We start from the raw sequence: 27,260 nt of genomic DNA, 5'->3' as shown, positions 1-27,260 counted from the left end.
ATCTGGGAATTTACATCCATGATTTTTCCGTGGGCTCTGCTGGATCTCCAGCCGCTCCTGCTTTCTCATCTTTTTCTTTGCCCTTAGAAAAAGATCTCCTAATAATTTTGCAAAGTCCTCCTTACTCCCCATCCCCGCACAGGTAAAGATTCCCCACAGAGAAATGTGGGAAATCCTGCAAAGAAAAGGGGAAATCCTGCAAAGAAAAGGGAAAATCCTGTAAGAAAAGGGAAAATCCTGTAAGAAAAGGGAAAATCCTGTAAGAAAAAGGGAATTCCTTCAAGGAAAAGGGAAAATCCTTAAAGGAAAGGAGGAAATCCTGCAAAGAAAAGGGAAAATCCTGCAAAGAAAGGGGAAATCCTGTAAGAAAAGGGAAAATCCTGTAAGAAAAAGGGAATTCCTTCAAGGAAAGGGGAAAATCCTTAAAGGAAAGGAGGAAATCCTGCAAAGAAAAGGGAAAATCCTGTAAGAAAAGGGAAAATCCTGTAAGAAAAAGGGAATTCCTTCAAGGAAAAGGGAAAATCCTTAAAGGAAAGGAGGAAATCCTGCAAGAAAAAGGGAAATCCTGCAAAGAAAAGGGAAAATCCTGCAAAGAAAAGGGAAAATCCTGCAAAGAAAGGGGAAATCCTGTAAGAAAAGGGGAATTCCTCCAAGGAAAGGGGAAATCCTGCAAAGAAAGGGAAAATCAATTTAATATTGATTAAATTATTATTCAATAATTTATTAATTGACTAAATTACTAAAATTAATTATTTGTTAATAAAGTAGAGGAGGATTCCCCTGCACCACTTTAAACTGTCTGGGTGTGACAGGGGGTGGTGACACTTCCCTCCAAATCATTTTCCTCACAAAAATCCCAGAATAAAACCCCGCTTTGAGCAAAAAGCAGCAAAGTTCAGCATTCCCAAAAAAAAAATTCCCGATGATTTGGCTGTTGCCTGATCCCCTGGCCCTGCTGCTGTTGCAGTGACAGCAAGGAGAAGGAGAGCACCAAGGAGGACAACGTTGCCCACCTCAACTTCCAGCTCAAGTACGAGGCTGACCTGCTCTTCACCAGGTGAGGAATTGGGAAAATCCCTTGGGAAAAACCAGCCTTGAAACCGAGGTTTAATTTGGGAATTTATTGAAAAAACAGGAGCCATAAAAATTTTTAAAAATCGGGGAGAGGTTTTTATAAAACTGCCGAGCCACGGGCAGCTGGACTCTGCCGATGTTTAAAGGCAGGAATTTTATTAAAGAGGTGTGAGGGTGAGTTTTTATGGGAAAAAAGGGAATTCTTGGAGGTAATAATGGCCATAACAGGTGTTCCCCGTGTCTGGGCTGGTGGCCATCCCACAAAACCATCGGAGGGAAGCTCAGCTGTGGGATGAGCACGGAACCAGCGGGATTGAAAAGTCTGGGAGAGCCAGGGATGAAGGCAGAGATCATTTAGGAAGCTGCTGATGGGAAAATCAGGGATCCCAAAGCACATTCCCTGGCGCTGCTTGCTGCAATTTTTAGGGGATTTTTCAGCCCTTTGGTCATTTTATATTTTTTCACTCAGACGCCGTAAATGAAATTCCTTTAATAGTCAGGATTTATGGGGAGCGAGGGAATTCTCCAGTTTGGAACGAAGGGAAAGAAGAGCACAGAAAAGATCAGATTTGGGAATTTTGGAGGGGAAAAAGGACAGAGGGGATTTTGAAGAATGTGGGGATTTGGGGCCATCACAGGTGCTCCCGAATGGGTTCCCACAGGATATTCCGGGCTCTTTTCCCACCTCTCCAGCTGCAAAGCAGGGATTGATTTACCTCCTGTGACATCCAAACCTCAGCCAGCCCTGGATGGCTCGGCTTTACTGAAGAGGAGAGAAAATCCTGCAGAAAAGGGGGAAAATCCTGAAAAAAAAAAAAAGGGGGGGGGAAATCCTGCAAAACAGGGAAATCCTGCAAAGAAAGGAGGAATCCTATAAGGAAAAGGGAAAATCCTATAAAGGAAGGGGGAAATCCTGCAAAAAAAGGGGGAAAATTCCACAAAAGAGGGGAAAATCCTGCAAAAAAGGGGGGAAATCCTGCAAAGAAGGGGGAATCCTGCAAAAAAGGAGGAAATCCTGCAAAGAAAGGGGGAATCCTATACAGAAAGGGGGAAATCCTATAAAGAAAGGGGGAAATACTGCAAAGAAATGGGAAAGCCTGCAAAGAAAGGGGGGAAATTCCACAAAAGAGGGGGAAATCCTGCAAAGAAAGGAGAAAATCCTATAAGAAAAGGGGGAAGTCCTGCAAAGAAGGGGAAGTCCTGCAAAGAAAGGGGAGAAATTCTAGAAAACGAGAAAACCCTGCAAAGAAAGGGGAGAAATTCTAGAAAAGAGGGGAAAATCCTGCAAAGAAAGGAGAAAATCCTATAAGGAAAGGCGAAAATCCTGAAAATCCCTTTGTCGCCTTTTGCCCCACAGGACATCGAGCCTGGACTATTTTGAGATCAGATCCAACAATTCCCTGGATGGATCCAACCCCACGGGGCCCCCGTTCCACTGCACCTTCACGGTGAGTGGGAACCGCATCCCGGAGCTCTCCCGGATTTGGGATCTGCCCCAGGAGCCGGGACCCCCATCCCAAAACATCCCTGTGCTCTTCCCGGCAGCTGCAGAACCTGGGATTCTTCCCGGTGCAAGGGGTGACCCTAAAGATCACCGTGCCCGTGGCCACCCGGGCGGGCAACCGGCTCCTGCTGCCCGCGGGGTTCCGCGCCGACCAGGTGGGACAGATTTGGGATTGGATTTGGGTTTAGGATGGGATTCGGGTTTGGGACGGGATTCGGGTTTGGGATGGGGTTCGGATTTGGGATGGGATTCGGGTTTAGGATGGGATTCCAGCCCAGTTCAGGACAGGATCCTGTCCCAGTTCAGGATGGTATCCTGTTCCAGGATAGGATTGGATTCTACCCCAGTTTAGGATAGGATTCCAGCCCAGCTCAGGACGGGATCCTGTCCCAGTTTCCGATGGGATTCCAGCTCATTTTAGGATGGGATTCCAGCCCAGGTTAGGAGGGAATTTTGTCCCAGTATAGGATGGGATTCCAGCCCAGTTTAGGATGGGATTCCAGCCCAGGTTAGGATGGGATTCCAGCCCAGGTTGGGATGGGATCCCCTGCCAGTTTTGGATGGGATTCCAGCCTAATTTAGGATAGAATTTCATCCAGTTAAGGATGGGATTCTACCCCAGTTTAGGATGGGATCCTGTCCCAATTTAGGATGGGATTCCACCCCGATTTAGGATGGGATCCTGTCTGAGTTTAGGATGGGATTCTGTCCCAGTTTAGGCTGGGATTCTGTCCCAGTTTAGAATTGGATTCTAGCCCTATTTAAAATGGGATTCCAGATCAGTTTAAAATGGGATTCCAGCTCATTTTAGGATGGGATTCCAGCCCAATTTAGGATGAGATTCCACCCCGAGTTAGGATAGGATTCCCTCACAGTTAAGAATGGGATTCTAGCCCTGTTTATTACGGGATCCTGTCCCAGTTTAAGATTTCTGCTCCAGTTTAGGTTGGGATTCCATTCCAGTGTAGGATGGTATTCTGTCCCAGTTTGGGGTGGGAGTCCAGCCCTATTTAACATGGGATTCTACACCAGTTTAAAATGGGATTATAGCCCTGTTTAGGATGGGATTACACCCCAGTTTTAGGATGGGATTCCACCCTGATTTAGGATGGGATTCTGTCCCAGTTTAGGATGGGATTCTAGCCCAGTCTAGGAGGGGATTTTGTCCCAGTTTAGGATGGGATTCCAGCCCAGTTTAGGATGGGATTTCAGCCCAGTATCAGTGGGATTCCAGCCCAGTTTAGGAGGGGATTTTGTCCTAGTTTAGGATGGGATTCCAGCCCAGTATCAGTGGGATTACAACGCAGTTTAGGAGGGCATTTTGTCCTAGTTTAGGATGGTATTCCAGCCCTCCAGCCACATCCCAGCTCCAGCAAATCCTTGGGGGTGCTGGGGACCCCCAATTCCATCGAGATGGAAGCACAGGGAAGTGACTGCCCCAATCCCTGTGCCGTGCTGGAATTCCATCGACTTCTCCCACAGGAAAACACCACCTGCACCATCTGGGGGAACACCACTGACTACCGGAGCACCCCGGCCGAGGAGGACCTGTCCCGCACCCCACACCTGGTACTCCCCTCCCGGGGGCTGGTCCTGGCTCCAGGATATCCCAAAAATGGGAAAAACCTGCGATAGGGATGGTCCATGCACGCTGGAATTTTTAGGGGATTTTTAAGCCCTTTGGTCGTTTTATTTTTATTTTCCCTCTCAGCCACTGCAAATAAAACCCCGTTCATAGTCAGGATTTACGGGGAGTGAGAGGATTCTCCAGCTGGCAAAGACTGGGATCATTTTTTTCCAAGGGAAAACTTGGAGGGAAAGAACAACACAAAAAGCAGAAAAATTGGGAAGTTTGGGGTGAAAAATGGGGAGAAAATTTAAAGAATGTGGGGATTTGGCCACACAGGAGCAGGGACATGAGGGACTCTCCCTCCCTCAGTGCCAGGGATGAATCCCAGTGGGATTTCCCCTCCTTTCCCAGCCCTGATCCCACATTTCCCCTTGCAGAACCACAGCAACTCCGACGTGGTTTCCATCGAGTGCGAGGTGAAGTTGGCGCCCAGCGAGGAGCTGAACCTGCACCTGCACGGAAATCTCTGGATGAAGTCTCTGAAAGCAGTGAGTGCTCCACAGAAAACGGGAATTTCAGGGAGAAATCCCCCAAAGGAACCCTCACCCCCCAAAAATGGGGGATTTTCCCCTTTTCCCAGGAAGCCCAGGCGTCTGTGGAGTGATTTTTGTTCCCAAAGCCACTTATCTGATTGGATTGTGCACATAGTGGATCATTTAATTCCTTAATATTCCATAATTAGTTAGTGCAAATTTAATTAATTTACAACCTCATTTTTGCTGTTGTTCTGCCCCACTCCCTGCATCCTCATGGATGAAAACAGAATCCCTATGGATACAAAGCCATGGGATGGGATGGGATGGGATGGGATGGGATGGGATGGGATGGGATGGGATGGGATGGGATGGGATGGGATGGGATGGGATGGGATGGGATCCATGGGATGGGATGGGATGGGATGGGATGGGATCCATGGGATCCATGGGATAATGGGATGGGATAATGGGATCTGTGAGATCCATGGGATCCACAGGATAATGGGTTGTGATAATGGGTTGGGATAATGGGATGGGATGGATCCCTTTGGGAATGGTGGCTCCTGTTCCCTGTGGGATCCCCATCCCATCCCTCTCGCTGCAGCTGAAGTTCAAGGCACTGAAGCTCACCGTGATCGCCACGCTCCAGCGGCGCTTCCGGAGCCCCTTCGTTTTCCGGGAGGAGGATCCCAGCCGCCAGGTGAGCCCTGGGAATTCCTGGACTCTGCCAAACCCTGATCCCACTGGGAAAATCCCTGTGGATGGAGGGACCCAGCTCTGGAGGAATCTCTGCATTCCAGAGGGAAAACCGAGCCAAATGCTTGGACAGCATTCCCAAAGGAAGGGGTGCTCAGCATTCCCGCCATTCCTGCCCGGAATCCGCAGCGTTTTCTCTCCTCCAGATCACATTTGAGATCTCCAAGCCCGAGGAATCGCAGATTCCCATCTGGATCATCCTAGGGAGCACCTTTGGAGGTCTCCTGCTCCTGGCCCTGCTCGTCCTGGCGCTCTGGAAGGTGAGCTGAACATTTTGGGGGATTTTTGGGAATTCCAACGTGTGGAGGAACCCTCTGGATCCATGTCCAGCGCCCCAACACCACCAAAAACCCTCAAAATCTCCTCCAAACCCTCTTTTTCCATATAAACCATACCCAGCTGATATCCCATTAAAAACCCCTGGAATAACAGCGGGATTTTTGTTTCTCTTCCCACAGCTCGGGTTCTTCAAGAGCGGGAGCCGCCGGCGAGCGGCGGAGCGAGAGCAGAATTCCCAAGGGATGGAGTGACCCTCCCAGCCCCGGAGATTCCCGGGATCCCCAGGGATTTGGGGGCTGAGCTTGGCTTTGCAGCGGGAGGAGAGAAAATCCCTTGTGGGACAGCACTTAAAAGCCATAAAAAAAACCCCTCAAACCAACTGAGAATTCCCCAAAAGTCTCCTCGGAGGTGCTTCCAACTGGGATTCCATAAAAAGCACCTCAAACCAACAGAAAATTCCCAAAGAATCTCCTCAGAGGAGCTTCCAACTGGGATTTCATAAAAAAAAAAGTCAAACAAACTAAAAATTCCCAAAAATCTCCTCGGAGAAGCTTCCAACTGGGATTCCATTAAAAAAACCCTTCAAACCAACTAAAAATTCCCAAAAAATCTCATCTGAGGAATTTCCAAATGGGATTCCATTTAAAAAAACCCTTCAAACAAACTAAAAATTCCCAAAGAATCTCCTCAGAGGAGTTTCCAACTGGGATTTCATTAAACAATCCCTCAAACAAACTAAAAATTCCCAAAAAATCTCTTTGGATGAGCTTCCAAGTGGGATTTCATAAAATAATACCTCAAACCAAGTGAAAATTCCATTATAAACACCTCAAACCAACCGAAAATTCCCAAAAAATCACCTTGGGGGAGCTTCCAACTGGGATTCCATAAAAAAACACCTCAAAACACCCGAAAATTCCCAAAAAATCTCCTCGGCGGTGCTTCCCACCGGGATTTCACCGAGGTGGCAGCAGCGGGGACGAGGGGACGCCGACGTGAGGGGTCCCTGACGTGGGGCTGGAAAACTCCTTAAAATAATAAATAATGATAATAATTAATAATAATATCCAAAAAAAACCATGGATTGCTCCTTCCCGTGGCGGAGCTGCGGCAAATCCCGGGCTCTGCTGGCCACGGCTCTCAAACTGCCTTCGTTAAGCGGAGTAATTAAGTGGAGGCGTTAATTAGTCTGAATGCACTGAATGAAATTCTTGTGATTTCAAGCACCTTAAATGCCAAATCTCCAGCTGTACATAATTCTTCTAAAAAGACAGGAAGGAGGGGAAAAAAAAAAAATCCTGCCCAAAAAAAAAAAAAATTTTGAACGTATTTTTTTAAATTTTTAAATAATTAATTTTTTTTTAAATTTTAAAATAATTTTTTTGAAATTGAAAATATTTTTTGGAAACGAATTAAAAAGCAGTTTGATGAGTTTTGTCGCAGCAGAGCAGTTTGGGGAGCCCACCTGTATCATACCTGTACATAGCTGGTGCCATGGAAATCATGGAATTTTTAGGGGCGGGAATGCGCCCCCGGCATAGCGGAATTATTTATGCTAATATTAATTTTATGGAGAAGAGGGAAGTGGATTTTTCTGGAGGCGGGAGGAGGTTCGGGAAATATTCCTGGTATTTTTTAAGGATTAAAAAGACGGTATTTTAAAAATTCCTGGTGTCTGTTCCCTTTTTCCATGGATGTGAGGGGAGGAGACTCTCATCCCTCTGGGATTTGGGAGAGGATGGATCCTGGAATTATCAGGATATGAAAATATAAATTTAAATTTAAAATAATCCTGCTGTTATTTATTATCAGTTATTCCATGGATGTGAGGGGGGCTGCTCCTCTGGGATTGGGGGGAGGATGGATCCTGGAATTATCAGGATGTAATAATATAAATATAAAATAATCCTGTTGTTATTTATTGTCAGGTATTCCATGGATGTGAGGGGGGGTTGCTCCTCTGGGATTTGGGGGAGGATGGATCCTGGAATTATCAGGATATAAAAATATAAATATTAAATAATTCTGTTGTTATTTATTATCAGTTGTTTCCATGGATGGGAGGTTTTCCCAGGATGTTTGAGAGGGATGAGCAGTGATGCTGTTGGGAGACCAAACTTGGTATAAAATGGGATTAAAAAACTCCCAAATCAGATTTTCCATGCTCAGCTGGAGTGGGAATTCTGCATTTCCAGTTTTTTTATGGATTGGGAGCTCAGGGGTCCGGCTGGGGTGAAGGGATCCCCCGGAGAAGCCAAATCCTGGAATTCCTGTGCAGGAAGATCCAGCCCTGATCCCACAGAATCCTTCCCTGCCACATTCCCAGGATTTGGATCCCGGCACAGGGAGGGAAAGAGCCAGGGAGCAGCCAGGAATGGGCAGGATTTGAAAAATAAAAATAAAAATAAAAATAAAAATAAAAATAAAAATAAAAATAAAAATAAAAATAAAAATAAACTAAAAGTAAAAATAAAAATTAAAATTAAAATTAAAAACTATAAATATATATAAAAATATAAAACATAAATATAAATATATTAAACTATAACCAACTATAATATAATTAAACTATAAGAACTATAAATAAAACTATCTGATTATATATAACCAGATACGTTTATATATATTTATATATATGTAATGCAATATATAAATATATTGATATTTTTGTACACTTAAATCTTATGTTGATATTTTTTGTATTATTATATATGTTACAGTCTGTACATATATATTACATATTTATAATCTATATTCTATAATTTATTATTACATATTATATATAAATCATATATGTATTTTACATCTATATCTAGATATATGTTCTATATATTTATATATATTTTATTTATTTATATAATTTATATTTCTGTAAGTATATTTACTTATAAATAGGAAATCTTTGGGGAGCAGGAATTAATTCAGGAGCAGGAATTCTTTGGGGAACAGGAATTCTTTGGGATAACAAGCAGGAACACACCCAAGGCAGGAGTAGCTCCTCCACAGCAAAGACCTTCCCCTCTTGGAAATATTTAGGAATCAACTGCCAGGAATTTTTTGTTGCTTTGGAATCCTCTCCTCAAGAAAATTACACCTTCCACTATCCCAAACTGCTCCAACCTGGCCTTGGACAATTCCAGGAATGTGGAACTCACAGCTCTCTCTGGAAAACCTGATCCTAAAACTGATCCTAAAGCCGATCCTAAAGCTTTTCCCTCCAAGGACAGAACACCCAGTGCTCAGCCCTGGATTCAACTGCCAGGAATTTTTATTGCTGCTTTGGAATCCTCTCCTCAAGAAAATTACACCTTCCACAATCCCAGACTGCTCCAACCTGGCCTTGGACAATTCCAGGAATGTGAACTCACAGCTCTCTAGAAAACCTGATCCTAAAGCTTTTCCCTCAAAGGACACAAACCCAGGACAAAAAAAAAAAAGCAAAAACAAAAAACAAATCAGGAATTCCAAGGTAATTCCACATTCAATGTTTATTTCTTTGTCATACAAATAGAAACGTGTGCCCCAAATCTCGCCTGAAAGTTCTACCTGGATTGTTTCTTTTTTTTAAAAAAAAAAAAAAACAAAACCCACAGAACATTCGTTCATCCTGACGGTTAAAAAGCTGCGTGGGAAAGGAACAGAGGGTCCAGGAGCCTTGTCCCCAACAAGTGACATTTTCCTGTTGGAGCATCTGCCACTCCTCCCCAGAAGTTCTCAAGCGACGACGTTCCCGTACAATCAGCGAAGAGGTTGATGAGAGGAGAAATTTTTAATTTTTTTTTTTTTTATTTGTAAAAATCAGTTTTACGAAGAAGATTTTTTTTTTTTTCCTACTGAAAGGAGTAAAAACCATGAAAAATCCTCGAGTCCCACTCAGGGAGGCACAGACTCCAACTCTTCTTGGAAAAGCCAGGTTCAAGGAAGACTCTCTTTGGCGGCAGACGGCTCCGTGAGGAAGATACAGCATCTGGAATCCAAGAGTGCAGCTGGACAGACTTTGAGTCAAAATATATATTAAAAACAAAAAAAAAGGTGCGTGTTGAGCGTCGAAACGACAGAAAAAAACCCAAGAGAAAAGCAGTTTGAAATGTTGGGACACACACAAACACAAATTTCCCTACCCAGTTTCTAGGGATCCATGCATGATGTTTGGATAGGAGCGACGGCGCTACGGAAAAAACAAACGATGATTCCGGTTATTTTGGGAGGTTTTTTTTGTCCATAGGTTATCCAATACTTACTGGAGCAGTGTCAATGAAGAGCTTGATGATGGAATTCAGCCTCTCAGAGCTGAATTTTCCACCTGCATTTCCTGACAGAGCATCCCTCACGTCTGCAGCTGTGGGAATTTCGGTGTAAAAACACGACTTTTAAAACGTTACCGACATCTTCAGCACGAGCTGAAAGGCATAAAAGCACGGTGAGGTACGAGAGCAAAGCACTGCTCTGGGGGAGGACACTCTCCTTTCAACCCAACTGCCACAGAATTCCCAATTTCTCTCACTGTGAGAAGGTTGAAATCCCAATTTTGCGAATCATTCAACGGGAGTTACCTGGGGGATTCTTTTTGTGTTGTTCAGAAAACCGAGAGATAACGAAGTGATTCTTTTAATCAAAAATAAAAAAAAAAAAATAGAAAAGGACCAAAAAATCTCAAACATCAGATTGGACTACAGGACAACAACGTGGCTTTTCCTGCCCCCGCCCTCCACCATCTCCACCCGAGAACTGAGGCCGCAGACGGAATCCAGAGGAACCCAAAACCAAAGGAATGGAGAAAAACAACTTCATGGACACGGGTGTATTTTGCTGTCTGGTGTCGTCCCGGCATAGCACCACCACAAAAGGTTGGACACGGCCTAGTGGAACTGGACAAACTCCTCCAGAGTTCTGGGGATCTGGTTTTGGTAGCTGATGTTGTAGATCCGCACGGCGCGGGCAGCCAGGCACTTGAGACTCAGCTTCATTTGAGTTTTAAGGAGGATTTCGGACACCCCGGTGGTGCTTTTATCCAGAGGGGTTTTCTTCTGCTTGTTGGTCATGTCCGTGTGGGCGCCGGCCTCCACCAGGCTGATGATGATGGAGTGCAACGTCAAGAAGTCGCTGATGGGCCGGTGGTACTGCACGATGATGTGCAGAGGGCTGTTCCCCTCGTTGTCCACGGCGTTGACGTCGGCGCCGCAGTCCAGCAGCAGCTTGGTGACCAGGGCGTTGGGGAAGCTGCACACGTCGTTGGTGTGGAAATCGTCCACGGGCGTGCCGGAGTTGACGGCGTGGTGCAGCAGGCTGGAGCCGTCGCGCGTGCGCGGGTCCAGGTGGATCAGGTTGTAGATCTGCTTGTTGATGCGGGACTGGTCCTCCTCGCTGCACTGCGTCTTGGTGGAGATGCACACCAGGTAGAGGAAGGTGAAGATGTTGCACTCGTAGTTGTCCATGGCCGTGTGGATGTCGGCGTCCGGCGTGGTTTTGATGCGCGCCATGCCCTGCTCGATCTCCAGCACGCTGCAGCGCAGCACACTCTCGATGTCCTTGGCCTTCACGGGCTCGTTCAGGTGGATCATCTGCGAGAACACCTGGGCGAACCTCAGCAGGTCCTTGTGGGTGTTCCTGTTGCCTTTCTGCCGCAGGTGCAGGGCGTGCAGCCACAGCTTGATGCACTGCTCAAACTCCATGTTGTCCGCGTAGACGGCGCCGCGGTAAATGATGGGGTGGGAGACGTCGATATTGTCCGAGCCCAGGATTCTCTCCCGCACTATGAGCCCTTCCATGTGCAGGGCATCTCTGTCCTGCCTGATGGACTCTAATTCCTGAGGGGTCCTGCACTCCGACCTGTTCCCGTACGCTTCGATCTGGGGAAGCACCTCCTTCTCGATGACGTTCTCGCTGTCGCGGTACCTCTCCAGCATGGCTAAATATAAATAGTGGTAAGTCTTCAAAATGTCATAATTCTCCCTGTCGTTGGCAAACGAGGCCCCCAGCAGCTCCAGAGCTTCGATCCTGCTCCTCCTGTCGCAGTCAGCGTGAGCCAGCAGCAGCTCCACCACGTCGGCCTTGCAGCTCTCGGCGGCCACCTTGAGCGGCGTCATGCCGTGGCCGTTGACCATCATGGCCGCCTTCCACTTGACCAGCTCCCTGACGATCTCCAGGTGGCCGGCCTCGGCCGCGAAGTGCAAGGCGGTGGCCCCGCAGTGCGCCTTGGCGTTGGGGTCGGCGTGCTGCTCCAGCAGGTAGCGCACCACGTCCGTGTGGCCCTTGTAGGCCGCGATCATCAGGCAGGTGTTGTCGTACTTGTTGGCGATGCTGATGTTGGCGTTGTTCTCCACCAGGTACTTGACGATGTCCAGCCGGCCATCGAAGCAGGCCGCCCGCAGCGGCGTCGAGTTGGTCACCGTGGTGTGGTTGACGTTGGCGCCGTGGCTCACCAGCAGCTTGACCACCTCAAAGTGGCCGGCGCCGGCCGCGCACCACAGCGCGGTGGCCCCGTCGATGACGAAGCTGGGAATGAGAGGACAGGGAGTTAGGCTGGTGCTCTTCCAGAAGCATCCCACACCCAGCCAAAGCTGGACCCAGTTTAGGATGGGATTCCAGCCCAGTTTAGGATGGGATTCTGTCCCAGTTCAGGATAGGATTCCATCCCAGTTGAGGATGGCATTCCAGTCCAGTTTAGGATGGGATTCCATCCCAGTTTAGAATAGGATTCTTCTCCAGTTTAGGATGGGATCCCACTCCAATTTAGGATGGGATTCCTGTCCAGTTTAGGATGGGATTCTGTCCCGATTTGGGATGGGATTCCTGCCTGCTTTAGGATAGGATTCCATCCCAGTTTAGAATAGGATTCCACCCCAGTTTAGGACGGGATGGGATGGGATGGGATGGGATGGGATGGGATGGGATGGGATGGGATGGGATGGGATGGGATGGGATGGGATGGGATGGGATGGGATGGGATGGGATCCATGGGATGGGATCAGGTTTGGCCACCTTGAAGATCCCACTTACAAACTCCAGCCTCAGTTCAAAGAGGACTGGGAAGCAGAGCTCTAAAATTATCCCTTCAGTGCCATGAAGTGACACGTTAAAGATCAAGAAAAACTTTAAAATGGATATTTTGACACAAAAAATTTAATCTGCCAGCGCTTCCCTATTCCAGATCCCGTGCCCTGAACCAGCCCTGGTGACACAGGAAGAAAATAAAACCTAAGGAAGCAGAAGTTCTGAGCTGGGCTGTTCCACAGATCTGAGTGACTCTGTGGATAATGGGGAAATGAGGGGACACATCCTTCTTGCTGAGCTGTTTTCATTCCCTTAACCCAGCACACAACATAAAGGATTTGTCTTTCCCACTCCCTGGTTTTTGAAGGATTGAAATGAAGAAACAGGTGGGACTCACACATCCTTCAAGGCACATCCCAAACACACAGGAAGGACAAATATTTCCAAGCAGCCACATTCCCCAAAGTTTAAACATCATAAAATCAGCTTAAATTTCACTTTCACAGCGATTTTTAATCGTTTGGTGAAGCCCTCGTAGCTCTACAGCAACTGTTTGAAAATTCAGCACCTCCAGAGGCTCTCAGAGAGAATTCCCAGTGGGAATTTCTAATTTGGTAAATAATCTCATTAAAATCCCAGCGAGGCAGGAGGGAGGAATTTTTATGAACACGATTTTTTTATGATTTGTTGGTGTTTTGAGGTTCCAAGTGGAAAACCCAAAGGAGAGGAGCTCCACCTTATCTGAGGCACAACAATCCCTGGGGATCACGTGGGCTCTGCTCCTCTCTCTGCACCCATTGTGCCTCAGACAACTCCTCCTTCAATCTGTGCCAGGCACAGCCTCTGGAAAACACATCCCAGCACAGCCAGGCAAAATTCCAGCATGTGCTGTCTGTCAGGAGGGCCTTCCTCCAGGAATTCTCAACCTGCTTCTGATTGGGAAAAAAGAAACAAAAAAAAAACCAAACCAAACCAAAAAAACAAAAACAAAAACCAACTCAGAAAAACCAAACCAAACCAAAATGGGAAAAAAAAATAAACCCAGAAAAACCAAACCAGAACAAAAAAACTCCAGTTGGAAGGGAAAAGGAAGGAATAAAAATCAAACCACGCAGGGAAGTGAAAATGGAACGGTGTGAGAACCCTTCCCAATGGCACTGGCACCTGCAGCAGCAAAAATGTCCCAGAAAGGCCCCTCTGGCCCAGCAGAAGTTCTGGGGTGGGAATATTATCCTGTCCACAGCTTCACATGGGGAATTCCCAAATGGAAAAGGCATTTTTGGCTCATAAAGTATCAGGTGGGATCTCCAAGCACAAGTTGTGGCCTCCAACATCCCCATGATGTTTAGGTGGGGATGTCATGAATTCATTTCTAAAACCAGCAGAAAGGAGGGCCCTGGGCACTGCCACGATGGGAAAAGCAGAGAACAGATCCTCCTGGAAGCTCTGCAGAGCCCCACAGAGGGCAGGGAAGTGATCACAGATCACAGAATGATCCTTGGAAGGGACCCACAAAGGCCATAAAAACACAGAATAATCTGGGTTGGAAGGGACCCACAAGGGCTATCAAATCCCAGAATAATCTGGGTTGGAAAGACACACAGGGCCATCAAGTGACAGAATCCTGAGCTGGACAGGGCCTACCAGGGCCACCAAGTCACGGAACATCCCGAGCTGGACGGGACACACAGGCACTGCCAAGTCACAGAATAATCGGGGCTGGGAAAGGCTCCCAAGGGCCATGAAGTCACAAAAGAGTCTGAGCTGCAAGAGGCACATAAGGACCAATGAGGCACAGAATCACAGAATAGCCAGGGGTGGAAGGGGCCCACAAGGACATCAAGTCATAAAATACAGAGCTGGAAGGGCTCCATCAAGTCAGGGAATAGTCTGAGTTGGAAAGAACCCACAAGCACCAGCAAGTGACAGAATCCTGAGCTGGACAGGGCACACAAGGTTCATCAGGTTATGGAAAAGTCTGAGCTGGGACCACAAGGACCATAAAGTCATGGAATAACAGAGGTGGAACAGCCCACAGGACATCAAGTGACAGAATACAGAGCTGGAAAGGCCCACAAAAACTACCAAATCAGAGAATAATCTGAGCTGGGACCACAAGGACCACCAGGTCACGGAGCAGTCCGAGCTGAAAAGAACCCACAAGCACCACCAAGTGACAGAACCCAGAGCTGGAAATGCCCCACAAGCACCACGATGTCACGGGCCGCACCAGGACCATCATGTCCCGAACACTCGGGGCAGCAGAGCCCTCCCGAGCCCCGGCACAGCCCAGAACCCCGCAGGCCCAGCAGGCCCGGCCCAGGCCGCGCTCGCCCCGCCGTGGCCGCGCCCGGCGCTGTCCCGGCCGGGCCGCACGTACCCGTCGAAGCGGACGGTGCCGGTCTGCTGCGTGTGGACGCGGTAATGCTCGAGCAGCAGCCGCACCACCTTGGCGTGCCCGTTGCGGGCGGCGATGATGAGCGGCGTGGAGCGCTGCCCGCCGTGCTGGCTCACGTAGCCCAGCAGGTACTTGATGTCGCTCTCGGAGCGGTTCAGCAGCAGCGCGGCCAGGGTGAGCACGCGGCCCTCGCTGGCCGCCTTGTACACGTACCCCGCCAGCCCCTCCATGGCCGCCTCCGCCTCCGCGCGGCCCCGCCGCCCGCAACGGCCCCGCTCGGGCCGGCCCGGCTCTGCCCCGGCCCGCTCCGTCCTGGCGCGGCGCCCCGCGGGGCGCACATGCGGCCGCCCCGGGGCTCGCCGCCCCACGGCTCCGGCCCCAGGCTCGCAGCCTCCCGGCCCCAGCCCCGGCCCCGGCCCCGGCCCCGGCGGGAGCGCAGCCGCCGCCCGGCAGCCAAGGCGCGGCCCCCCCCGCCCGCAGCGCGGGCCCGGCCGGCACCGCCGCGCTCCGCCCCGGAACCGCTCGGCAGCGCCCGCCCGCCGCGCCGGGGCCGGCCGGCAACAGCGGCCGAGCCGGGCTGTTCCGGGATGTAAACATGTGCCACAGAGTGCAGGCCGAGCCGGGCCGTTCCGGGATGTAAACAACCCCAGGGAGTGCAGGCCGAGCCGGGCCGTTCCGGGATGTAAACAACCCCAGGGAGTGCAGGCCGAGCCGGGCTGTGCTGGGATGTAAACATGTGCCAGGGAGTGCAGGCCGAGCCGGGCCGGGCCGGGATGTAAACATGTGCCACAGAGTGCAGGCCGAGCCGGGCTGTTCCGGGATGTAAACAACCCCAGGGAGTGCAGGCCGAGCCGGGCCGGGATGTAAACATGTGCCAGGGAGTGCAGGCCGAGCCGGGCCGTTCCGGGATGTAAACATGTGCCAGGGAGTGCAGGCCGAGCCGGGCTGTTCCGGGATGTAAACATGTGCCAGGGAGTGCAGGCCGAGCCGGGCCGTTCCGGGACGTAAACATGTGCCACAGAGTGCAGGCCGAGCCGGGCCGTTCCAGGATGTAAACAACCCCAGGAGTGCAGGCCGAGCCGGGCCGGGCCGGGATGTAAACAACCCCAGAAAGTGCAGGCCAAGCTCAATTTTTCCGGGATCTAAACAACTCCCAGAATGTGCAGGCCAGGCCAGGCCAGGCCATTCCAGGATCCCAAACAGCCTCCACAGCCTGCAGGCCAAGCTTGGCCATTCCACGATCCCTAAGAACAAAGAAAAGCGCTCCAGAGTGTGCAGGTCACAGCAGCGATGCTCTGAGAGACTATTTAGAACAGAGGCTGGACACAGTTAAAGGAATAAAGCAGGGATTTATTAAAAAGCCTTCACAGGACGCACCTTAGGCAGTACAAGAGCCTGGCTGTGGTTCCACCCACGACAGGCCCCTGGTCATGAGTTCTCACACATTCATAGGTTTTGGTCCATTCCCTATTGGGGTTCATTGTTCAGTTCCAGGTTCTGCAGTCCCACCCTCCCAGATTCTCTCCTCAATTCCCTGTTTGCACTTTTTGGGCCTGAGCTGCAGCTCAGCTTTAAATCCTCATTTCCACTGCACGATCACTGAGGTTGGAAAAGACCTCTGAGGTCATCGAGTCCCTGTTCCCCACCTTGTCCCCAGCACCACGTCCAGCTCTTCCTTGGACAGCTGCAGGGATGGGCACTGCAAACCTCCCTGGGCAGCCCCTGCCTGACCACCCTTTCCATGGAGAAATTCCTGCTGGTGTCCAACCTAAATCCAACCTAAACCTCTACTGGTGCAGTTTAACAAAATGTCTTCTAATCCTGGTCCTTGTTCCCTGGGAGCAGAGCCCGACCCTCCCTGGGTGCTCCCTCTTGTCAGGGAGTTGTGGAGAGCGAGGTTGGGTTGGGTTGGGTTGGACTGGGCTTGATTGGGTTGGGTTTAACTGGGTTGGGTTGGTTGGACTGGATTGGGTTGGGTTGGAATTTATTCAGTTGGATTCAGCTGGGCTGGGTTCAGCTGGGCTGGGTTGGGCTGAGCGGGATTTAGCTGGGCTGGGTTGCTTGAGTTGGGTTGGGTTACACTGGACCGTCCTCAGTTGGGTTCAGCTGGGCTGGGTTGGTTGGGCTGGCTAAGTTTGAGTTTTTTTAAGCCAGAACCAGCAGCTCCCATCACCTCAGCCATGCCCCACCCACCCCAGCACACGCAGGACCTTCACCCCTGGTTTTGGGGACATTGTCACCAGCCTTGTCACACACCTGCCACCTCAACCCCCTGCTGGGCCACCTCCCTGGTGACACGAGCCACCAGCAGTAAGGGGACACCACCCCGGGCCCCGTCTGCCACCCCATTGTCCTGGGCGGGATCTGGTCTCAGCCCCATTAATTATGAATTCGGAGTTCTGCCACGGGAGCCGCGGATCCTTGCGGGATGTGAATTATTCATGGAGCAGCAGCCGGAGCCTGGAGAGCCCAGGGGACACGAGGGGACAGGAGGGGACAGGAGGCAGGCCATGCTTAGAGCCACGTCCCCATGTCAGGCACAGGGTGACAAGCAGGGTCCTGGTCAGATTAAGCGGCTCTGTTATCTCGAGGATCTCCTCCCCTTTCCAGGGATATTTTTCCAGGTGTCCTGCTGAGGGAACAGGGATAGCATGTGGACAATCCCCTGCTCCTCACCAGGGACCAAAATCTCCCTTCTGCTGCTTCTGGGAGCCCCCTCAGCTTGAGAATTCCAGGGCAGAATTCCTCGGTGGAAGGCTGTGCCAAGCTCTCAGGGATTGTCCTGCTGCCATTCCGTGTCACACCGTGCACATCCCAGGGATTGGGGACAGGGTGGGACACACAGAGCTCCCGTCCCAGGGATGATGGAGCCCCCCATGCCCAAACCAAGCCCTCCAGGAGGGTTTTGGTGCCTCCAGCTTTGTTCCCTGTGAGGATGGTGAGGCCCTGGCTGTGGCTGCCACATCCCTGGATCCCACTGCATGTTGGACAAACCTGGGATAATCCTGGGAAAATATCCCTGCCCGTGGCAGGATGCACCTCCCGATTTATCCAGGAGGGCTGTGAATCCCTCCCTGCCTGATCCCATCCTGCTGGATTTATCCAGCCAAAACCGAGAGCAGGGAGCAGAGCGGAGCATCCTCAGCTCCCGGCTGATCCAGGGAGATGGAAACTCGGGAAAAGCAGCGTTTGCTCATGGCCAGACCCACGGGAAACTCCAGCTCCTCATTCCCAATAAACCTCGGGCTCGCAGCGATGGATTTGCATGGAATTCCCTGAGTGTCTGAGCTGATCCAGAGGTTTATATCCAAAAAGGAGACAGAGATGTCCTGAAACTCAACTCAAATAAAGGAGAGGCCATGGCTGAAAGCTGAGGTGGTGACAGTGCAGCTGAGCAGTTTCTGTGTTACTGTATTTTGGACTCAACCATGCCCTGGTGCTGCTGCTGATGCCTTAAGTCTTAGCTTTCGTATTTTCCAGATTCTGCATTGCATTGGTATATATAACTCGGAATTTCTTATTAAATATCAGCAAGTTCTCCTCACACCTCAGTCAGACAAAACAATTCATTTCCAGCTTGAGAACCAAGGACACGCTGCAGCTTCAGGCCCAAAAAGTGCAAAAACAGGGAATTGAGGAGAGAATCTGGGAGGGTGGGACTGCAGGAGCTGGAATTGGAATGGGACAATGAACCGGAGCTGAGCCGGGAGCGGGGAGCGGAGCCGGGAGCGGGGCCGGGAGCGGGGCCGAAGCTAAGCCAGGATCCAGGAGCCGGTCCGGGAGCAGGACCGGAGTTAAGCCGGGATCCAGGAGCCGGTCTGGGAGCAGAGCCGGGGCTAAGCCGGGAGCAGGATCGGGCTAAGCCGGGCTCCAGGAGCAGCTCTAGGAGCAGGGCCGAGGCTGAACCGGGAGCAGGGCTGGGGCTAAGCCGGGCTCCGGGAGTCGCTCCGGGATCAGTACCGGAGTTAAGCCGGGCTCCGAGAGCAGGGCCGGAGTTAAGCCGGGATCCAGGAGCCGTTCCCCGGGAGCAGGGCCAGAGCTGAGCCGGGATGCAGAAGCCGCTCCGGGAGCAGGGCCGGAACTAAGCTAGGCTCCAGGAGCAGGGCCGGAGTTAAACCAGGACCCGGGAGCAGGGTCGGGGCTGAGCCGGGAGCAGGGCTGGAGTTAAGCCGGGCTCCCGGAGCCGCTCCGGGAGCAGGACCGGAGCTGAGCCAGGATCCAGGAGCCGGTCCGGGAGCAGGGCCGGAGTTCAGCCGGGATCCGGGAGCAGTACCGGAGCTAAGCCGGGCTCCGGGAGCGGGGCCAGCGCTGAACCGGGAGCAGTACCGGAGCTAAGCCGGGCTCCGGGAGCGGGGCCAGCGCTGAACCGGGAGCAGTACCGGAGCTAAGCCGGGCTCCGGGAGCCGCTCCGGGAGCGGGGCCAGCGCTGCCCCCGCCCCACCGGGGCGGTGCCGGGGCCGCCCCCGCGCAGCCGCCGCTGCTCCGCGGGCCGGGCCCGGAGCGGACACCGGCACCGGCACCGGCTCCGGGACAGGCAGCGGCTCCGGGAGCGGCCCCGGGAGCCCGGCCGGGCTCATGCAGGGCTCGGCACGGCGCCGGCCGTTCCCGGCCGCGGCCCCGGGCTCGCCGCCGCCCGCCGGGCCGCTCTACCCGGGCAGGTGAGCGCGGCCGGGGCTGGAGGGGGGCGGGAATGGGAAAAGGCACCCTGCATTCCCTGGGGATTCTCAGCCCATCCAGTTCCCCCTGCTCAGCCTGCTCTGCGCTTCCCGGGACTGCCCGGCCCCGTCCCGGACCGCCCCCGGGTGCTGCGGGGTCCGGAGCATCCCAAAGGTCCGGGATCCCGAGGGTTGGGGTCAGGAGCATCATTGGGGTCAGGTCTGGGCATCCCAAGGGTCGGGTCCAGGATATCCCGAGGGTCAGGGATATCCCGAGGATCAGGGTCTGGGACATCCCCAGGGTCAGGATCCTGAGCATCCCAAGGGTCAGGGTCCGGGACATCCCCAGGGTCAGGGTCTGGGACATCCCAAGGGTCAGGGATATCCCGAGGATCAAGGTCCGGGATATCCCCAGGGTTGGGTCTGGGATATCCCCAGGATCAGGGTCCGGGATATCCCAAGGATCAGGATCAGGGACATCCCTAGGGTCAGGGTCCGGGATATCCCAAGGATCAGGGTCCCCCAAAGTTCCCCCACCCAGCTGTGTCCAGGGCATCCCGGCGTACCTGGGTTATCCCAGCCCATCCAGGGTTTGACAGACCCTTGCAGGGAGCTGCAGCATTCCCAGCTCATCCAGAGCACCCCATCCTCACCCTGGGGCTTCATTGAATCATCCCAGAGTGGTTTGGGGTGGAAGGGACCTTAAAGATCCTCTGGGTCTGTGGTCAGCATTTCATGGACTTTGGACCGTGGGCTCAAGCTCGAGGCTGATCCCGTTCTGGTCTCAGCACCAGGAGAGGCATGGATCTGCTTTTCCATGGATCCTCTGCAGGGACAGAGGGTGCTGGCAGCAGGAGCTGAAGGTGATGCTGCACCCTGAGCATCCCAGTGTGCGATTCCACCGGGCATCGCCACCTTCTCAGCACTCAGCTCAACTCCTGCCAGTTGGGGTTTTGCTTCATCATGCAAAAGTTAAAAATAGTTGCACTTAATTCAGCACTTCTCACCTTGCTGAAGAGTCCAGGAGGAGCCTCCCCACGGGGACGGGTCAGGGATGGCGACAGCTCCGTGCTCTCCTGTGCTGCCTCCTCCTCAGCTTTGTTATCCCACAGATCCCGGGGAAAAGCAGGTTTGGTGTGGGACAGCAGCTCTGCCTGCTGCCAGCGCTGCTCCAGGGCTCTGTGTCCCTCTGTCCCCTCCAGGCACGGCGCAGTGAAGGCTGAGGACACCTTCAAGACATCCCCATTCCACCTGGACCTGTGGTTCTACTTCACCCTGCAGAACTGGGTGCTGGATTTCGGGCGCCCCATCGCCATGGTGAGCGAGGGGACAGAGCCAGGGGGTCCCCAGGGCTGTCCCCTGCCCCACTGGGGTGTCCTCGAGCAACTCTGGGGTCTCCTGGGAGAGCTGCTCCCTGTTCTCTCTCCCACACCTTTGTTTTCACACCAAAAAGGGATTTGGGAGGCTCCTCCTGCTCTTCCCAATTTCTTATCTCTGTTACCTGGGGCTGCTGCTTCCAGAAGTGGCCATTCCACTGAAATGGAATTTTTTAGAGCTGGGAGAAGGTTCAGGAAGATCCCAAATGCCTTCCTCGGCTCCACAGCTTGCCAACACCGGGCAGGGCTAGGAGGAAAAACTTCCAGAGAGGGATTTTTGGGAAGTTTGCTCCAAGAAAAGCTGCCCTGAAGTCCGGCTGAGCACTGCCAAGCAATCCTGTCCCTCACCCCTAATTGCTCTTCCCTCTCTCCTCAGATCATCCTCCCCCTGGAATGGTTTCCTCTGAACAAACCCAGTGCTGGGGATTATTTCCACATGGCTTACAACGTTATCACCCCCTTCCTGCTGCTGAAGGTAAACCTGGCAATGTCCAGGGGTTTTTCCATTCCCGGTTTTGTGAAGTTTCAGAGGTTTTTAGGGTGCTGGTTGTTCCCAAATTCCTGCCATAAGGAAGAGATAGGAGGATTTGTGATGCTGCCTTTCAAAGAGCACCTCAATTTCCTGCTTCCCCCTGGAATTCTGGCTCAGAGCCCCTTTCCCAAGTGATATTTTTAGGACAACATCCATCCTTGGCTTAAAGGACAGCAGGAAGCAGAGTGGATTTTCTGAATTGTTCAGAGCTTAATTCCACTTGCTCTTTGACCTTGGAGCTGTGGCTGGAGCTGGAATTTATCTGGCTCCAGCTGCCAACCCCTGGATCAGATCCCATAAACCATTCATGAGGTGAAATTCTGTCAGATCATTAGGAACCTTTTCCTATTCAGAAAGCAATTATAAATCTATTTTAACCTCCATTAGCTGGGAGCTGAGTTATGGCCTGAGATGGAAATGATTCTCTCTCGATATTCCAGGGGCAAAAAGGGAAAAGGAAAAAGGATGTGGGACCTTTCCCAGGTGATTTCTGCAGGCTGGGGAGTGTCCACAGAAAAATTCCAGCTGTTTTCCAGGATGCTTTTCCCTGGCCCAGGGTTTGTCCCTCCCTGCAGGACCTTGTGCTCCCCTTGTCCTCCCGTGACGTTCGTGCCGCAGTTCCAGGGAAAGGGGAAGTTAAGCCTCCAAATTAAACACAAATAAGGAGCTTTTCCCTGCTTGGGGAGGGCTGCAAAGCTGATTTAGGGAGAGGGGGGAGGGCCTGGTTGATCCCAGAGCTGGGACAATCCTGAGCCAGCCAAAGCTGGAGAACTCCTGGAGCTGGGATCTGGCTTGGGAGATCTTCCCTGCTTTGCAAGGAAGCAAAAAAAATAAAATTCTTCTGCTTGCCAGAATTCCTGCTTCTATTCCAAGGCTTGTCCCAGCCTCAGGTGCAGGGAGAGCCCAGCACTGAAAGCAGATCCCAAAAAGTTGTCCCAATTTTGTGGCTGTGGGGTCAGAGGGAGCTGAGTCCCTTTCCATTGGGAAAAAAGGGAAAAGAACCCCAAAATGTTCACTTGGAGAATCCTGAAGTGTCCAGATGGAGAGGGAAAAGTGAGGAGCTCTGTGCTGGAGGCTCTGCTGCCACTGGAGGGCACATCCAGCCTTCAGTCTTCTCCAGAGGCAGGAGAAACATGGAAAAACCACGGCCTGGCCTCCCTCATCAACGACATTTGTTCATTGCTGGTGAAATTCCTGAGTGCTCCAAAACCCAGCGAGGGCAGGAGCTGCTGCTCCTCATCCTGGAGGATGGCTGGAAAGAGTTAAAAGAATAAAGCAGGGATTTGTTCAAGGCCTTCAGAGGATTCAACTTGGGCACTGCAAGAACCCAAACTTGGCTACAGCCAGGATGGAGCCAGGGTGGACACAGGATGGACCTAAACGGATTCAAGATTGAACTCAAGATGGACCCAGGATGGACACAAGATGGACACAAGATGGACACAGGATGGATTCAAGATGGATTCAAGATTGATCCAAGATGGACCCAGGATGGACACAAGGTGGACACAAGATGGACTCAGGATGGATTCAGGATTGATCCAAGATGGACCCAGGATGGACACAAGGTGGACACAAGATGGACTCAGGATGGATTCAAGATGGATCTAAGATGGACCCAAAATGAACCCAAAATGGACTCAAGATGAACCCAGGATGGACTCAAGATGGACTCAGGGTGGATTCAAGATGGACCCAAAATGGACTCAAAATGGACCCAAGTTGGATCCAGGATGGACACAGGGTAGACACAAGATGGACCCAAGATGGATCCAAGACTGATGCAAGATGGACCCAAGATAGACCCAAGATGGATCCAGGATGGACCCAAGATGAACCCAAGATGGACCCCAAGTTTTCCCACTTTTATCAGTTTTGGTCCATTCCCTATTTGGGTTCATTGTCCAATCCCAGCTCCAGGTTCTCCAGTCCCACCCTCCCAGATTCCCTCCTCATTCCCTGTTTGTTTTTGGGGCTGGAGCTGCAGCATGTCCTTGTTTTTTGGGTTGGAAAAGCATTGTTTTGTGTGCCTGACTGTGAGGAGAATGCTACAACATTTCAGAAATTCAGAATTATATCCCAGCACCGTGCAGACCCTGAAAAAAAAAATCAAAATGTCAGGGCACCCCTCCTCCCTTCTCCTGTGCCTGCAGCTCATCGAGAGGTCCCCCAAGACCCTGCCCAGGTCCATGGTGTACGTCAGCATCATCACCTTCGTCATGGGGGCCAGCATCCACCTGGTGGGGGACTCTGTGAACCACCGGCTGATCTTCAGCGGCTACCAGCACCACCTGTCCGTCAGGGAGAACCCCATCATCAGGAACCTCAAACCAGAGACCCTGGTAAGGCCCTGAGCTGCCTCCCTGAAATCTCAGTTTGGGGTTGATTCCATGCCTTGTGCTGTTAACTCAGATTTTCCCCCCTCTGTTTCTGTCACAGATCGATTCCTTCGAGCTGCTCTACTACTACGATGAATATTTGGGGCATTCCATGTGGTGAGTGATTCCAGAGGTTGTGGGATGGCACAGGGGAAGGGCAGAGCTTAAAGTGGGGGGAAAAACCACCCTGAGCCAGAGCTGGCAGGGGATGATGTTCTGCTGGCCAGGGTGGATCTGGCAATGGCTGGGAAATCTCTGCTCGGGATATTTCTGGGATGTGGCAGCTCCTGGAGGGCCAGAGGAACAATTCATCCTTCCAGAAGGTTCCTCCTGGCTGCCAGCACCCCCAGCTCTGCCCCAAACACCCCAAGAAAACACCCCATGAAAGCTTTGATCTGCTGCCAGATAATCCTGGAGCTCCTCAGAGCTCAGGGAAATGTCTGCTGGAATCTCTGAGCAGGAATTCCAGAGCTCCAGGAATTCCAGAGCTGCAAGAATCTCTGAGCAGGGAAATTCCAGAGTTCCAGGAATTCCAGAGCTGCAGGAATCTCTGAGCAGGGAAATTCCAGAGCTCCAGGAATCACAGAGCTCCAGGAATCTCAGAGCAGGAATTCCAGAGCTCCAGGAATCTCAGAGCAGGAATCCCAGAGCTCCAGGAATCTCAGAGCAGAGAATTCCAGAGCTCCAGGAATTCCAGAGCAGGGAATCCCAGAGCTGCAGGAATCTCAGAGCAGGGAATTCCAGAGCTCCAAGAATCTCAGAGCAGAGAATTCCAGAGCTGCAGGAATTCCAGAGCAGGGAATTCCAGAGCTGCTCCATCCCCAGCCAAACCCCCAGGAGCAGCTCCATGTCTGGGATGGATTTTGGGAGTTTCCTGCCTGGCAGGCTGATCCCAGCTCTGGGAATTGCTGTGTTTTTTGCAGGTACATCCCGTTTTTCCTGATCCTGTTCATTTATTTCACCGGCTGCTTCACGGCCGTGGCGGAGCAGAGCAGGATGCCCCTGGCTGCCCTGCTCCTGGTGGGGCCCAGCAGCCTCTACTACTGGTGAGTGCCTCTGTCCCTGCAGGGGGAAATCCCACGGGAATCCCACGGGAATCCCACAGGAATCCCACTGGGGTGCTCCAGGAACAGCTTCTCCATTGCCCAGGGCTCCCTGGGCTGGAAAATCCAATTAAACCTCCTGGAAGTTTGCAGCCACTTGGATCTCTGGAGGCTGGGACAGCCCCAGGACAATCCCAGGACAATCCCAGGACAATCCCAGGGCTCCCCAGGAACTCTCCATGCTCTCCCTGCATTCCCAGGATCACCACTGATCCCAAAGATGGGACCAGGATCAGCAGTGATCCCAAATCTGGGAATGCTCTCCCTGCTCTCCCAGGATCACCACCAATCCCAGAAAAGCTGGGAGCAGGATCAGCAGTGATCCCAGAAAAGCTAGAAATGCATTTCTGGGATCACCATTGATCCCAAAGCTGGGAATGCTCTCCCTGCAATCACCAGTGATCCCAGAAAATCTGGGAATGCTCTCCCTGCATTCCTGGGGTGTCCAGTGATCCCAAATCTGGGAATGCTCTCCCTGCAATGACCACTGATGCCAGAAAAACTGGGACCCGGATCAGCAGTGATCCCAAAGCTGGGACCCCAAATCTGGGAATGCTCTCCCTGCTCCCCCAGGATCAGCAGAGTTCCCAAATCTGGGAATGCATTTCTGGAGTTCCCAAATCTGGGAATGCTCTCCCAGGATCAGCAGTGACCCCAGGAAATCTGGGAATGCTCTCCCTGCAATGACCACTGATGCCAGAAAAACTGGGACCTGGATCAGCAGTGATCCCAAAGCTGGGACCCCAAAGCTGGGAATGCTCTCCCAGGATCAGCAGGAGTTCCCAGAGCTGGGAATGCTCTCCCTGCAATGAGCACTGATCCCAGAAAAGCTGGGACGAGGATCAGCGCTGATCCTGAAACTGGGATTGCATTTCTGGAGTTCCCAAAGCTGGGAATGCTGCCCCAGGATCAGCAGTGACCCCAGGAAATCTGGGAATGCTCTCCCTGCAATGACCACTAATCCTGGAAAACTGGGACCAGGATCAGCAGAGTTCCAGAAACTGGGATTGCTTTTCTGGAGTTCCCAAATCTGGGAATGCTGCCCCAGGATCAGCAGTGGCCCCAAAGCTGGGAATGCATTTCTGGAATCCCAAATCTGGGAATGTTCTCCCAGGATCAGCAGTGATCCCAAAGCTGGGAATGCATTTCTGGAGTTCCCAAAGCTGGGAATGCTCCCCCAGGATCAGCAGTGATCCCAAATCTGGGAATGCATTTCTGGAGTTCCCAAATCTGGGAGTGCTCTCCCAGGATCAGAAGAGTTCCCAAATCTGGGAATGCATTTCTGGAGTTCCCAAATCTGGGAATGCTGCCCCAGGATCAGCAGAGCTCCCTTGCAGGTACCTGGTGACCGAGGGCCAGATCTTCATCCTCTACATCTTCACCTTCTTCGCCATGATGGCCCTGGTGATGCACCAGCGGCGCAAGGGGCTGGTGCTGGACAGCAACGGGCTCTTCCTCTTCTACTCCTTCATCATCACCCTCCTCCTCATCGCCCTCTGGGTGGGCTGGCTCTGGAACGACAAAACCCTGCGGAAAAAGTACCCGGGAGTGATTTACATCCCAGAGCCCTGGGCCTTCTACACCCTGCACATGAGCACCCTGCACGCCCAGGGCACGCCCGAGTTTTGATATTTTTGTGGGGGGGGGTTAAAAAGAACCAAAAAAACACAAAGAAATTTAGTTTTTCTAATGTAGATTGATGTATTTCGAATAAATTCCTGAGCGATGGGTGTGTGTGGTGGTTGTGCCTGGTCAGGGAGGGGTTAATTGTGTTAATTAGGGAATCATCAGGGAGTTGGGATCATGCTCAGCATTGGGTGTTGAGTGCAGGGATGGGGCAGGAGAGGCCAATTCCCCACAAAACAATCCCAAAATCCATCAGGAAGGGGAGAATTCCAGGGGTTACTGAACCAGCACCTTCAGCTCTCCTTTAGACATGAGAATTCCTGAGAATTCCCAAAAAATTGTCCCAAAATCCATCAGGAAAGGGATGAATTCCAAGGATTTGTGCACCAGGGCCTTCAACTCTCACTCAGACATGAGAATTCCTTTAAAATTGTCCCAAAATCCATCAGGCAGGGGATAATTCCAGGGATTTCTGCAGCA

General features: G+C 51.8%; 3 protein-coding genes across 3 annotated transcripts in view; 2 read left to right on the top strand and 1 right to left on the bottom strand.

Moving 5' to 3' along the window:
• ITGA11 (integrin subunit alpha 11) overlaps positions 1-7,016 on the top strand; it is a 40,608-nt gene extending 33,592 nt beyond the window's left edge. Inside the window, exons 23-30 of the mRNA XM_033070206.1 lie at positions 968-1,057; positions 2,432-2,522; positions 2,620-2,733; positions 4,061-4,147; positions 4,586-4,696; positions 5,289-5,384; positions 5,587-5,700; positions 5,899-7,016. Of these exons, the coding sequence (XP_032926097.1) occupies positions 968-1,057; positions 2,432-2,522; positions 2,620-2,733; positions 4,061-4,147; positions 4,586-4,696; positions 5,289-5,384; positions 5,587-5,700; positions 5,899-5,970 (775 nt within the window). The 3' untranslated portion in view covers positions 5,971-7,016. The remainder of the gene's footprint in view (positions 1-967; positions 1,058-2,431; positions 2,523-2,619; positions 2,734-4,060; positions 4,148-4,585; positions 4,697-5,288; positions 5,385-5,586; positions 5,701-5,898) is intronic.
• Positions 7,017-9,189: 2,173 nt separating this feature from the next.
• Positions 9,190-15,379, bottom strand: FEM1B (fem-1 homolog B). The gene is made up of 2 exons (XM_033070709.2): positions 15,093-15,379; positions 9,190-12,214 (listed from the first exon to the last, which is right to left on the bottom strand). Exons 1-2 carry the CDS (start codon positions 15,338-15,340, stop codon positions 10,579-10,581), a joined length of 1,884 nt encoding a protein of 627 aa, XP_032926600.1. The 5' UTR covers positions 15,341-15,379; the 3' UTR covers positions 9,190-10,578.
• A 4,306-nt stretch (positions 15,380-19,685) lies between these two features.
• CLN6 (CLN6 transmembrane ER protein) lies at positions 19,686-26,882 on the top strand. The gene is made up of 7 exons (XM_033070710.1): positions 19,686-19,768; positions 20,968-21,082; positions 21,518-21,616; positions 23,827-24,015; positions 24,113-24,168; positions 24,975-25,097; positions 26,492-26,882. The coding sequence occupies exons 1-7, from the start codon at positions 19,686-19,688 to the stop codon at positions 26,781-26,783; spliced, it is 957 nt and encodes a 318-aa protein (XP_032926601.1). The 3' UTR covers positions 26,784-26,882.
• Positions 26,883-27,260: the final 378 nt, after the last annotated feature.

Source organism: Catharus ustulatus, chromosome 12 (assembly GCF_009819885.2).
Source record: "Catharus ustulatus isolate bCatUst1 chromosome 12, bCatUst1.pri.v2, whole genome shotgun sequence".
Lineage (NCBI taxonomy): Eukaryota > Metazoa > Chordata > Aves > Passeriformes > Turdidae > Catharus > Catharus ustulatus.
This window is presented reverse-complemented; position numbering and strand designations above follow the sequence as displayed.

Excerpts from the sequence above, each read along its gene's own strand:
- FEM1B (XM_033070709.2), bottom strand. The coding sequence starts at position 15,340 with ATGGAGGGGCTGGCGGGGTACGTGTACAAGGCGGCCAGCGAGGGCCGC. Across the intron at positions 12,215-15,092 it reads GGCACCGTCCGCTTCGACGG|CTTCGTCATCGACGGGGCCA; the intron begins GTACGTGCGGCC and ends TCTCATTCCCAG.
- CLN6 (XM_033070710.1), top strand. The coding sequence starts at position 19,686 with ATGCAGGGCTCGGCACGGCGCCGGCCGTTCCCGGCCGCGGCCCCGGGC. Across the intron at positions 21,617-23,826 it reads CCCCCTTCCTGCTGCTGAAG|CTCATCGAGAGGTCCCCCAA; the intron begins GTAAACCTGGCA and ends CTGTGCCTGCAG. Across the intron at positions 24,169-24,974 it reads TATTTGGGGCATTCCATGTG|GTACATCCCGTTTTTCCTGA; the intron begins GTGAGTGATTCC and ends TGTTTTTTGCAG.